This window comes from Pelodiscus sinensis, chromosome 1 (assembly GCF_052426305.1).
Source record: "Pelodiscus sinensis isolate ZL-2025 chromosome 1, ASM5242630v1, whole genome shotgun sequence".
In the NCBI taxonomy this organism is placed as follows: Eukaryota; Metazoa; Chordata; order Testudines; family Trionychidae; genus Pelodiscus; species Pelodiscus sinensis.
The window spans coordinates 327,187,143-327,200,453 of record NC_143052.1 but is presented as its reverse complement, the minus strand read 5'-3'; the positions used below and the strand labels follow the sequence as shown (position 1 = coordinate 327,200,453).

Here is a 13,311-nt window from a genome sequence, read left to right as displayed (position 1 = left end):
ATGAGCCTCTAAAATAGCGACTTAGCGTAAATGTGAAATATGACACAGACGTTATAGCAAGGCTGTGGAGAGGGAGGATGCTCCAGTAGTTAGCAGCCTAGGACTTAGGAGGTTCCAGTTCAATTTCCTGCACCCTCAAAGACTTCCTAGATGATGTTGGGCAAGTCACTTGGGCCTTCTGTGCATCAGTTTCCTGTTTGCAAAATGGGACTAATAGTGTTTCCCTGCCTCACAGGGGTATTGTAGGGATACATACTTTTAAAGAGTTTTGAGGCACTCAGATACTACATTATCATTTTGAAGTACTCAGATAATACAAGTTTCTAAAAGGATGTTTTAAGGAAGATGGAGAAAAATTGTTCTCCTTGGCCTCTAAGGATAGGATAAGAAGCAATGAGCTTAAATTACATCAAGGGAAGTTTAGGTTGGACAGCAGGAAAAACGTCCTGCCTGTCAGGGTGGTTAAACCCTGCAATAAATTGCCTCAGGAGATTGTGGAATCTGCATCACTAGAAATATTTAAGAGCAGGTTAGACAAACACCTGTCAGGGATGATCTAGACTGTGCTTGGTCCTGCCGTGATGGCTGGGGATTGGACTCGAAGACCTCTCAAGATCCCTTCCAGTTCGAATGTTCTATGAATCTATTATTCTAGATTAATGAGAATCTAAGATAGATGTTAATGTATTTGTATGTTGCTTATTTTATAGTATTAGGACACTAGATTCATTTAGAAGATTTGCTGAGCTAGACCAAAATCAGGAGCTGTTGGTCAGTATTAGCCCTAGGAATTGTCAGAAAAGGTCTAGTAATGCAAATTCTATGGCTACATCTACATTGGCATGATTTTGCGCAAAAGCAGCTGCCAGTCTACACTGGCGGGGAGTTCTTGCACAAGAACACTGACATTCTAATGTCTAAAATCAGTGCTTCTTGCGCAAAAACTATGATGCTCCCGCTCAGGAAAAAGCCCTCCTGTGCAACTGTTCTTGCGCAAGAGGCCAGTGTAGACAGGCCACATTAATTTCTTGTGCAAGAAAGCCCAATGGCTAAAATGGCCATCGGAGCTTTCTTGCGCAAGAGAGCGTCTACACTGGCACGGATGATTTTGCAGAAAAGCGCCTCTTAGCACAACAGCACATGCCAGTCTAGACGCTCTCTTGCGCAAATATTCTAACGCAAAAACTCTTGCGTTAAAAGTATGGGTATGTCTACACTACAAAGTTAATTCGAACTAACAGCCATTAGTTCGAATTAACTTTAATAGCGGCTATACATACAAACTGCTAGTTCGAATTTAAATCAAACTAGCGGAGCGCTTAATTCGAACTAGGTAAACCTCATTCTACGAGGAGTAACGCCTCGTTCGAATTAAGTAGTTCAAATTAAGGGCTGTGTAGCCACTTAATTCGAACTAGTTGGAGGCTAACCCTAATCAGGTTGCCCTGATGGCCACTCTGGGCCAAACCAGGGAAACTTTTCTGCCCCTCTCCCAGCCCCAGAGCCCTTAAAGGGGCATGGTCTGGCTACAGTGCCTGTGCCAGTGGCAAGCCTGCCAGCACCCAGCCAGTAGACCCTGCACCTGGCATGGCATGAGCCAGCCACCCGCTGCCACCCAGCCCTCCGCCTCTCCCCAAGACCAGGCTGGCGGCTCCTAGGAGCCTGCCCAGGGCCACAAGAGGCAGGCGCCCGCCTGGTCTAGTGCAGAGATCGTGGACATTATCGAGGTTTGGGGGGAGGCCTCCAGCGTCCACGACCTCCACACTAGGCACAGGAATGCAGCCGTCTAGGGCAGGATAGCTGCCAGCCTGGCCACCAAAGGCCACATCCAAACCCAGGAGCAGGTTTGCATGAAAATCAAGTTGTTCCAGTGAGACCCCCGACCCTGAGCCCTGCGCTTAGTACATAAGAACATAAGAATGGCCGTACTGGGTCAGACCAAAGGTCCATCTAGTCCAGTAGCCTGTCTGCCAACAGCGGCCAACACCAGGTACCCCAGAGGGGATGGACCGAAGACAATGACCAAGCAATTTGTCTCGTGCCATCCATCTTCAGCCTTCCACAAACAGAGGCCAGGGACACCATTCCTACCCCCTGGCTAATAGCACTCCACGGACCCAACCTCCATGAATTTATCTAACTTCTCTTTAAACTCTGTTATAGTTCTAGGCTTCAAAGCCTCCTGTGGCAAGGAGTTCCACAGGTTGACTATAAGAAGAACTTTGTGTGAAGAAGAACTTTCTTTTATTAGTTTTAAACCTGATGTCCATTCATTTCATTTGGTGACCTCTAGTCCTTATATTATGGGAACTAATGAAGAACTTTTCTTTATGCACCCTCTCCACACCACTCATGATTTTATAGACCTCTATCATATCCCCCCTCAGTCTCCTCTTTTCTAAGCTGAAAAGTCCCAGTCTCTTTAGCCTCTCTTCATATGGGACCTGTTCCAAACCCCTAATCATTGTACTTGCCCTTTTCTGAACCCTTTCTAAGGCCATATCTTTTTTGAGGTGAGAAGACCACATCTGTAGACAGTTCTGAAGATATGGCGTACCATAGTTTTATACTTCCCCTCCTCCTTCTTCCCCTGGCTTCCCCCTTCCAGCTCCCTCTTCCCAGGTTTCTACCTCCCCTCTCCCACCCTCTTTCTTCCCCTCTCCCACCTCCTTTTCCCAGTCCCCCAGAGGTTAATCCCCCCCGCCCCCAGTTTTGTTAAATAAAGAGAGTTTCTTTTTTTGAACACGTGTCCTTTATTTTTTACATCAGGAAGAGGGGGCTTGGGAAGGGTAAGTGGAAGGAGGTGAGGGAGGAATGGGGCACGAGCCCCCGATGGGGAGGACTGGGGTGGCTCTGCGGGCTCCTCGGGGTGGAAGCTTTCCTGTAGGGCCTCCTGGATCCTGATAGCCCCCTGATTGACCTCCCCCGGATGGCAGCCTGCGGCAAGTGCAGCCGGGCTGATGGTCGAGTGCTGAAATGTGCCGAGTGTGGGCATTCAGGGCACTCCAAGACAGGACTGCTTTGATGTCCCCATCGAGTTAGACATGCAAGCGGGGAATCCTGAGAACTGTCTGTCCGGGATGGGGGTCAGGTCTTTTTAAGCACAGCCCTCGGCTAGCCTGAGGAAGCAGCTCCACACCTTAAGTCCTAACCTGATGCCCTGACGGCACTGGTTCTGGCCAGCCTTAACTTCGGTTCAGGGTCCACTCAATGTGGACATGCTATTTCGAATTAGCAAAATGCTAATTTGAATTAGTTTTTAGGTCTAAATGCACTCATTCGAATTAGCTTATTTCAAATTAACTAATTTGAATTAAGTTAATTCGAATTAGTGCTGTAGTGTAGACATACCCTATTTGCGCAAAATCTTGCCAATGTAGACGTAGCCTATCTATATCTTGCTCACTCTCTCTTAACCAGCAACTAGAATAGGCAGCTAGGCTAGGCTAGTTTAGGCCCCAAAAATAACAAAGAGAAAATGATTAAGAAAGGTGTAATGAAGTTCCTTATGAGATTTCCTTATAAAGGACACATTCTACTATCTAAAATGAATTCCTGTGAACTGAACTGTACAATTCCCCAGAGAAAGGTAAACAACAGATAACAGCCTAATGGTGGAACTGCTCATACCTGAGCAAAGAAAGCTGTGCTGGTGACTCGCTGGTTTTCTGATGGGGAATTTACCCAGGGAAGGAGGCTCTGTATGATCTCCACTGTTATTAGTCCAGATCTTTGCAGAACCCTGGAAGACAAAAGGAACCACTTATGGGGCAGACTGTGCACTTCAAAAGCTTAGCTGCTATGACCATACAACTCTAAAACCTACGCATGGAAGCTCTGTGTTTCTCACCCAGGGCACCCCGCACAAAGCTATACCTGAAAGTTCCCTGTCAGTCACTCTATTTGTTGCCGATCCCTGAGGATGAAGTGCTGTCTCCTAGATCTCTTACCTCACCAGCAAACACACCCCCTCGTGGTGAGTCTGCGGATTTTCAAGAAGCATCCAAGTTTTCTGCATCCAGAGAGTTCTTATCAGTTTCCCATTCGTAGCCTTGAGAAGCACAGCCTCTAATGCTTCAATAGAAAGCCTGGGGGAAAAGAGGCACAGAACTGTAGTAACCAATAGAAAGGCACAGCCTAAGCAGTCAGGAAACCCCAGTTACTTGTCAGGTCTGTTGTTCATTGACAGTTCATCCATTGACAGTATCCTGAGGACCACTGTTTTTGGAAGGACTTAATTCCAGGAGGTATTTCAGTCTCATACCTCTCATATTACTAGTGTTGCTATGGACAACATTTTGCAGTCACTTTCTCCTATCTGCAAGGTGTATGGGCACTAGCACAGTACAGTAATATGGAAAAAATACACAACCAGACCCCAAAAGCTGGGACACAGAGAGATTAGTGATCACTAATGGTTATTTTGGGGCCCTATGTCCAGCGAGATGTGACAGGGTGCTGAGAGCTTGCACTTGGGGTCAGCACTCTGGTAACTACTAGTACTAATTAGCTTCCCCAGAGAAAGCCTAATTGGATAGAAATGTACCTGATTGCCTGGCTAGAGTGGGGCTATAGAATCAACAAACCTATTATCCCATTAATAAGGAATCTGCCTAAAGGGACACCCACAGGAGTGTTTGAGGGAAACAGAGAGCAAAAGAGACAAAATGCTAGAGGCATCTAGATAGACTTATGTGTAGTGCTGGGGAGGAGCCGGTGGTCGTGGTACATGTAGGTCTCAATGACATAGGGAAGGGTAGGAGAGATGTCCTGGAGGCCAAATTTAGGTTGCTAGGAAAGAGACTGAAATCCAGGACCTCCATGGTGGCATTCTTGGAAATGCTTCCAGTTCCACGCGCAGGACCAGGTAGGCAGGCAAAGCTTCAGAGTCTCAATGTGTGGATGAGACAATGGTGTAGGGAAGAGGGGTTTGGATTTATCAAGAACTGGGGACACTTTTGGGAGAGGGGGAGCCTATACAGGAAGGATGGGCTCCACCTAAACCAGGGTGGAACCAGACTACTGGCACTAAACATTTAAAAGGCTGTAGAGCAGTTTTTAAACTAAGAGATGGGGGAAAGCCGATTGGTGGGGAGATGCAGGGAGACTTCTCTTAGAGGAGAATCCGTTGATAGAGATTCTCTAAGCTGTAGTCAGAAAGAGAGGACAAAGAGACTGAGGCCTGAGGAGGCCTAGATAGTAGTGTTTGTGTTGCCAGAGGTTGGTGGTTTCAGGGAACTGACCTATAGCAAGCACAAACAAGACTTTCTCATATTAAAAGCAGGTGATGGTAAGGTGCCTCATAACCCTGAGAACTCCTGGGGAGTGTCACACAAATGTACTGGGATTCTCTTTGTTTTGCTCCCTTTCTTCTAATTACCTGCAAGGGTTGCCCTCACATAGTTGTTGTCCTTTTCTAAATAACCTCCTTCGGCTGCTCATCCTGGGCAAAGGCATCTTTTGTCCTAGGGTTTGGCTGATCTGCTGCAGAAGAACAGTGAACAACTCCGGGAACAGCTCCTGCACAGTTTTGCTCAACTGCAATGCTGACACCACTTCAAAGATGGCACATGTTGCCTGAAAGGAGAGCATGGTAAAAGAAGAGGTCTCTTCCTAACACTATCACACTCTCTCCCCTTCTGATACCTGCTGGACTAAATTCCCACTCCTGTCACTAACTTGATGAATGACCGAGAGCAATTCACTCCATGTGTGCCTTAGCGTCCCATATCTGTAAAAATGTGTACGACCTATCAAGGCATGTTATGAGTTGCACAAAACATTTGCAAAGCACTGTAAGAAATCTGATTCAAAGACTTTCTAATTGCCAGATATTATTAAGTGAATCAGCCACATACTCTAAATCTGCCATCTGTTGTTCCACAGAAAGCACAGCTGGAATCCAGGAAACAGTACTTCAGAAAAGAAGTGCCCATATGACAATATTATACCACTCATCTAGCTTTCCATCAGCATGTTTGTCACAAGGCAGAGAAATACATGTCTGTCGTCTAACTTACTGTGAGAGGTTCAGCAGCTGCTAAATGCAGGTCAGTTTCTGTCTCTGAGGTCGTGCTTCCTTCTTGGCTTGTTGGAGTCTTTATTCTTTCTATTAGGACCTTCAGGACTTGAGGGGCGAGCAAGGGATCTGTCCCCAGAGATCTCCACAGCTCAGTGGTGTCACTGCAATTTAACATAAGTTATATGTGACCCCTGGAGACTTTTGTGGCTCTGACTATATGCATCATATTCAAGTAAAGAACAAATTTTCTCCTTGACTATGATCAGGGCTCACCAACCGCGCTGTCCGGCGATCTGCGCATGCACAGATCGCCCGAACCTGGCTCTTCCAGGTTACAATCTACACGCCATGGGTGAGTAGATTGTATTATTTGTCAAGCCCTGCCTATGATGAGCAAGTTCAGAGTGCTGTCCTCCTTATATGGTCCTCATGTTTTACATATTGAGTTTCTAGTTACAGAACTAAGTTAAATTACATTTCAGGTTACATTTCTACAGTGCATGACTATTTGGGGATCCTGGAGGTATCCTGAAATAGCTACCCCACATTTACACAAGCAGCCCGTTATTTTGAAATATTTTTCAAAATAATGGGCACACTATTTTGCCATCCCAATAAACTTTGTTGCATGAGGGATAAGGGATGGCTTGAAATAGCACATTATTTCGACATTTGGTGCTGTGTAGAAGCGCCACATTTCAAAATAGGCTATGCAAAATATGATACGCAATTTGCAGAGTGCATATTGTGCATCTTATTTCAAGTTTAGGGTGCTGTATAGACACAACCCTAGTCTTACTGCACCATAACCATTAATGCTAGACTTCAGAAGGAAAGGACACAGAGCTCTAATCACAGTTCCTGTTTTCCTACTTCTCAGTAGATATGGAATCATGAGCATGTGATGCCCAAAGATCTACGGCCTGGGAGACAAGTTGAAGAAAGAAAAATGATCTTCCTACTAACTGGATGTACAACTATGAGAACAAATATTTGTGGCTAGCCCATGACCTCTTCACAAATGGCATTCCCTGGCCTCTATTTGCCAGAATGGGCATGTTCTGTTCACTCCCTATGGGGCACCTGGCATTGGCCACTGTCTGAAGACAGGATCCTGGGCTAGATGGACGTTTGGTCTGACCCACTACAGCCGTTCTCATGTTCTTAGATTCCTGCACTGATGACTGATAATTCAGCTAGGGATGTTTGAATGAAATGATAGATATGCTTACCACCCTGTCTTTAAGTACCAAGAATGACAATTCCATTCCAGCAGCCATACCCTTGCTGATACCAAAAGCCTGGTGCCCTATCCTTGCTAATCAGCCAGGAATTTGGATTTGAAGCTTTCATGCTACCAGAAAACGAACAGTCACTGGCAATTTCCAGGGTGATGTTAGTTCAGGGGTCTGGAGAGGCAAAAGTCCACTCCAGTGATGCCAGTAAAGGGAAGTCTTTAGGATGCCAAAGCAACTATTAATTAATGGAAACAGAATGACACTTAATTTCTCCCTGCACCCACCTTGACATGGTCTTGGACCTTTCTGCAGAAAGACCCAAGCTATTAACCTTTAGGAATTATCTCAAACTGTCTGTGGCTTAAATGAAGCCTTACATCTTCCAGTGAAGCCGTGGGATCCATGGTTACCAAAATGAACACTGTAAGGAGCACTATATACCTGTCCATCGGCAGACGTTTGAGGAGGAGGCTGAAGATCACTGCCTCTAGGTGATGGTGACCTAGAATGGACACTGCCTCCACCAGGAACTGCCTCAAGCTACCCTGCTTGATGGTAGGCATGTGAATGTATATTCTACTCAGGATAGCTGGCACCTGGACAGAATAAAACCAGAAAAAATGTCCCTTTTCCATTCTCTCCATTCATTCTGCAGAACCAAAACGTTTATTTAGTCGTTTAGCAATTTGCTGTTCTTGTAGAAAATCCTTCCTTCAAAAAACAAGTATTTAGACATGGCTGCATAGATTTAACCCACAAAAATTATACATATCTCTGCCCATACCTGGCTGCAACACCGGGTTAAGACATGCTGAGGCCCTAAGCTATGTCAAGTTAAAGAGGCCTCATTGCATTTCCAAAAAAACATGTATTATTCTAACAGAAAGGACAATGAAAATAGAAATAATCTATCTATCTATCTATCTATCTATTTATCTATCTATCTATCTATCTATCTATCTATCTATCTATCTGTACATAGGCAAAGAGGCAAGTAAAAACTAGTAATTTGGGGGTATTTTTAGAGACCCCTCATTATCTGAGGCCCTAAGACGTAGTTCACTTAGCTTGTCTCTTGGGGCCGGATATTCTCTTTTTGCATTTTACTCGGAGTCTAATTTTTCCAAGCCTTTCATGGCTGGAAACTGTGACAATAAGATAGACAACTAATCAAGCATCTTCCTTTTCCCTTGGGGTACGGCTACACTAGCTCGTTAGTTCGAGCTAGGTAGGGTAATGAGGGCAAGCAGAGTTGCAAATGAAGCCCAGGATTTAAATATCCCAGGCTTCATTTGCATGTTCCCGGGTGCTGCCATTTTAAAATCCTCCTTAATCCGAACTCCGTGCCCGCGGCTACACGCGGCACGGAGTAGGTAGTTCTAATTAAAGATCCTAATTCCATGAGGAGTAACGGTAGTTCGAATTAGGATCTTTAATTTGAACTACCTAGTCCAGGGGTGTCCAAACTTTTTTCAAAGAGGGCCAGATTTGATGAAGTGAACATGCGTGAGGGCCGACCATTTTGCCTGACATTCTTTGAACCATTAAAATTAAATGCAAATTAACTATTTTATGCAAAGTTTATTGCAAACGGCATACTTTTCATTTCGTCACATGGATGACAAATCTAAACAGGTGTTAAATCACTCTGCCTTTCATATCTGAAGGCCAGATGAAAAAAAAATCCAGGAAGCTGAAATATATGTCAGGAACATTGTAAATACATTACATATTATTGGTAATAAAGGTTGTCTGTCAACTTTTAAGTTCAAAAAATATGAACAGGAACATAACACCAAGTATACATGTTGTGTCCAAATATATTTATAACTGATTTAGACCAACTGACATTAACTGAGATTTTACAATGTATTCATCTCAATACATATGGATTCGTTGGGGGCCATAAAAGATAGATATTGCCAAATTACCTGTGGGGCCGTATTAAACTGGAACACGGGCCACAATTGGCCCGCGGACCGGACTTTGGACACGCCTGACCTAGTCCATGCCGCATGTAGCCGCGGGCACGGAGTTTGGAGTAAGGGGGATTTAAAAATGGTGGCGCCAGGGAACATGCAAATGAAGCCCGGGATATTTAAATCTCGGGCTTCATTTGCAACTCCGCTTGCCCTCATTACCCTACCGAGCTCGAACTAACGAGCTAGTGCAGATGTACCGTTAGATTATCTCTGTCTTCTGCTGTTGATTCCCCCATTGCCTGACTCAGGATAGGAACACAGATGGAATTAACTTCCAATCCCAGGGGAGAAACAGCAAGACTTGTGTTCACTGCAAATGATGGCAAAGACCTGAAAGCCTGCAGGTTAGCCAGAAAAACCTCTCCAGCTTCTATTTTACCTCATCCAGCATGGCACCTCCACACTCCTTCAGGATGATCTTCATCCACAGACCGGCTGCTGTGGCACAGGAGGGGCTAGCAGACAGCATACGATCCAGTATGGCCTCAATAAAATCTGTGGCTTGTTCAGAGGGAAAGTACTTACTAACCACCTGTGGACAGATCAAAAACAGGAAAGATTGCAATGATAGTCGGCTCCAGTACTTTTAAGAAAGGAGGCCTAAGAGCTGTATAGGAAAATAATGTATTCATCAGCAAATTGCTAATTGGGCTCATATCTGGCAAGGCAGTTGCAATTAAAATTTTCTCTGTAATCTTTCTAGCTACCACATCTCTATTCTACACTAATAATATCAGGTTAGATCTTAGGTTGTACAGTTAGCACAACATTGTATGGGACAAACAGGATGTAAATTTCCAGTTTATATTCTATTATGTACATGACATCTTTTCACAAAATATAAAAATATGCAAAGAGATGCATGCACACAAATATAGGTTCAGGTAAACACACAAGGTGCCAAGACTGGTTTCTCAGCTTGATGTCCCGCTCACATATTTTCCCCCTGGATGGATGGATGGATGGATGGATGGATGTGCGCGCGCACATGCATGGGCATGTTCATGCAACTGTCTGGAATCTGTTTGTTTTTTACATGGCATTCATAGCATATACCTATGAAAAGCATGTTACTGATTACCCATGAATGCCTCACTCCCATAGCTCGCTCCAAGTGTGGAAAGACATCACAAAAGCATAAAACAATCATAGAATCATAGAATACTAGGACTGGAAGGGACCTTGAGAGTTCATCGAGTCCAATCCCCTGCCCTCATGGCAGGATCAAATACTGTCTAAACCATCCCTGATAGACATTTATCTAACCTACTCTTAAATATCTCCAGAAATGGAGATTCCACAACCTCCCTGGGCAATTTATTCCAGTGTTTGACTACCCTGACAATTAGGAACTTTTTCCTAATGTCCAATCTAAATCTCCCTTGCTGCAGTTTAAGCCCATTGCTTCTTGTTCTATCCCCATAGGCCAAGATGAACAAGTTTTCTCCCTCCTCCTTATGGCACCCTTTTAGATATCTGAAAACTGCTATCATGTTCCCCCTCGATCTTCTCTTTTCTAAACTAAACAAACCTAATTCCTTCAGCCTTCCCTCATAGGTCATGTTCTCTAGACCTTTCATCATTCTCGTTGCTCTTCTCTGGACCCTCTCCAATTTCTCCACATCTTTCTTGAAATGCGGTGCTCAGAACTGAACACAATACTCCAATTGAGGCCTAACCAGCGCAAAGTAGAGCGGAAGAATGACTTCTCATGTCTTGTTCACAACACCCCTGTTAATGCATCTCAGAATTATGTTTGCTTTCTTTGCAACGGCATCACACTGCTGACTCATATTCAACTTGTGGTCCACTATAACCCCTAGATCCCTTTCTGCCGTACTCCTTCCCAGACAGTCGCTTCCCATTCTGTATGTATGAAACTGATTGTTCCTTCCTAAGTGGAGAACTTGGCATTTGTCTTAAACTTCATCCTATTTACCTCAGACCATTTCTCCAATTTGTCCAAGTCATTTTGAATTAGTGACCCTATCCTGCAGATTAGTCGCAACCCCTCCCAGCTTGGTATCATCTGCAAACTTAATAAGCGTACTTTCTATATCAATATCTAAATCGTTGATGAAGATATTGAACAAAGCCGGTCCCAAAACAGACCTCTGTGGAACCCCACTTGTTATGCCTTTCCAGCAGGATTGTGAACCATTAATAACTACTCTCTGAGTATGGTTATCCAGCCAGTTATGCACCCACCTTATAGTAGCCCCATCTAAGTTGTATTTACCTAGTTTATTGATAAGAATATCATGCGAGACTGTATCAAATGCCTTACTAAAGTCTAGGTATACCACATCCACCACTTCTCCCTTATCCACAAGACTCGTTATCCTATCAAAGAAAACTATCAGATTGGTTTGACATGATTTGTTCTTTACAAATCCAGGCTGGCTGTTCCCTATCACCTTGCCACTTTCCAAGTGTTTACAGACGATTTCCTTAATTACTTGCTCCATTATCTTCCCAGGCACAGAAGTTAAACTAACTGGTCTGTAGTTTCCTGGGTTGTTCTTATTTCCCTTTTTATAGATGGGCACTATATTTGCCCTTTTCCAGTCCTCTGGACAAGGGAAAATGAATGGTGCACAGCCACTAGGACAGTCACCTAGTGTTTGTTACCTTAGCCATTTTGGAAGATGCTTGAAACAGAGCCTCAGGGTCTGGAGTTGTTAGTGCCTCACGGAGACAACTCAGCTCCTCCTCTGCTGACCCCAGGTTAGTGCACTGACCTAGGATAGAGAAAAGGAGAAAAAGTATGGCAACATTTAATAAAACTGAACCTCTGATCCATAGATAATCATACAGGAGGATCTATGGGGTATGTTATTACCAGCTGTGTGTGAAATTTTGGCCCCACTAAAGCCAATGACGAAATTCTTGTTGACTTTAACGGAGTCAGAATTTTACCGTCAGGCTATGTCTAGACTACATCCCTTTTTCGGAAAAGGGATGTAAATTAGACGTATCGCAATTGCTAATGAAGCGGGGATTTAAATCTCCCCTGCTTCATTAGCATAAAAATGGCTGCAGCTTTTTTCGGCACGGAGCTTTGCCGGAGAAAAGCGCCAGTCTAGATGCTGATCTTGCGGAAAATTAAGCCTTTTCCGAAAGATCCCTTATCCCTCCGAAAAAGGGATGTAGTCTAGACGTAGCCCCTATGTCTGAAAGTTAACAGTAATGGCATGTGATTCATTGTGATTCGTACAGGATTAAACAGGCACTGTATTCTGTGTGGAGCATCTTTCTCTGTATATCTGGTTTCAGTAGCCACTCTGCTCTCAGTCTCTTTAAGGGAAAGCTGTCCTGCTCTGTCATCTCCCTCTCCCCACCCCACTCTGCAGAGCGGGGGCATATGGGCATATGGCGGGGGAGAGAGTGTGTGTGAGACAATGTGTGTGTGTGTGTGTGTGAGAGAGAGAGAGAGAGAGAGAGAGAGAGGGACATGCTGGCTGCCAGAGAAATCTTAGAAACAGTGCACTGCCTCTTTAGATAGGCACTCCGTTACTCACCATACTTCAGACTGGAGCAGCACTATTGTATGTGTCCCTCTCCCCAAACTCTGCTCTGCAGAGATGATGACAAGGGCAAAGGGGTCACCCTGACTTCTGCACGTCTCCCTGCTCACCTCCCCTCCACACACCACTAGCAGCAGATAGGATGGAGCAAGGTCGGAGAGGGGCAGCTGAACACATGCTGCTGGCATGCTTGCTAATCAGCTGAGCGCTCCAGACAGAAATTCTGGGGAGAAGGGCAGATCTGGCCTGTGTGCTATATTTTGTCCACCCTCTAATATTTGCAGATTATTTATTATTTGTGCAGTTCTCTTCCAGCAATGTACTTACAAGGCCCCAATCGTTCTGTTATATAAGTGTTGCTAACAAGACAGAAAGAATTACAGATGGAAAAAATGGTCATTACAACAATGAAAGAAAGTGAAGAGTTACTTACACCTGCTCATGGTCTCCTCACCTTGTATATTGAGAAGACAGTTGATACAGTCAACCACCCTCTGACGCGATGTCATAACTGAATCACAGGTGTATGGTGCTAACAGCCC

The 13,311-nt window shown here is 44.5% G+C and overlaps 1 protein-coding gene across 1 annotated transcript; it reads right to left on the bottom strand.

The window, feature by feature from the left end:
- Positions 1–5,361: 5,361 nt before the first annotated feature.
- Positions 5,362–11,986, bottom strand: LOC142825343 (maestro heat-like repeat-containing protein family member 2B). The gene is made up of 5 exons (XM_089776537.1): positions 11,874–11,986; positions 9,622–9,774; positions 7,702–7,856; positions 6,021–6,183; positions 5,362–5,577 (listed from the first exon to the last, which is right to left on the bottom strand). The coding sequence occupies exons 1-5, from the start codon at positions 11,880–11,882 to the stop codon at positions 5,377–5,379; spliced, it is 681 nt and encodes a 226-aa protein (XP_089632663.1). The 5' UTR covers positions 11,883–11,986; the 3' UTR covers positions 5,362–5,376.
- Positions 11,987–13,311: the final 1,325 nt, after the last annotated feature.

Excerpts from the sequence above, each read along its gene's own strand:
- LOC142825343 (XM_089776537.1), bottom strand. Across the intron at positions 7,857-9,621 it reads GAGGTGCCATGCTGGATGAG|GTGCCAGCTATCCTGAGTAG; the intron begins GTAAAATAGAAG and ends TATTCTGTCCAG. Across the intron at positions 5,578-6,020 it reads CAGCTGCTGAACCTCTCACA|GCAACATGTGCCATCTTTGA; the intron begins GTAAGTTAGACG and ends CTCTCCTTTCAG.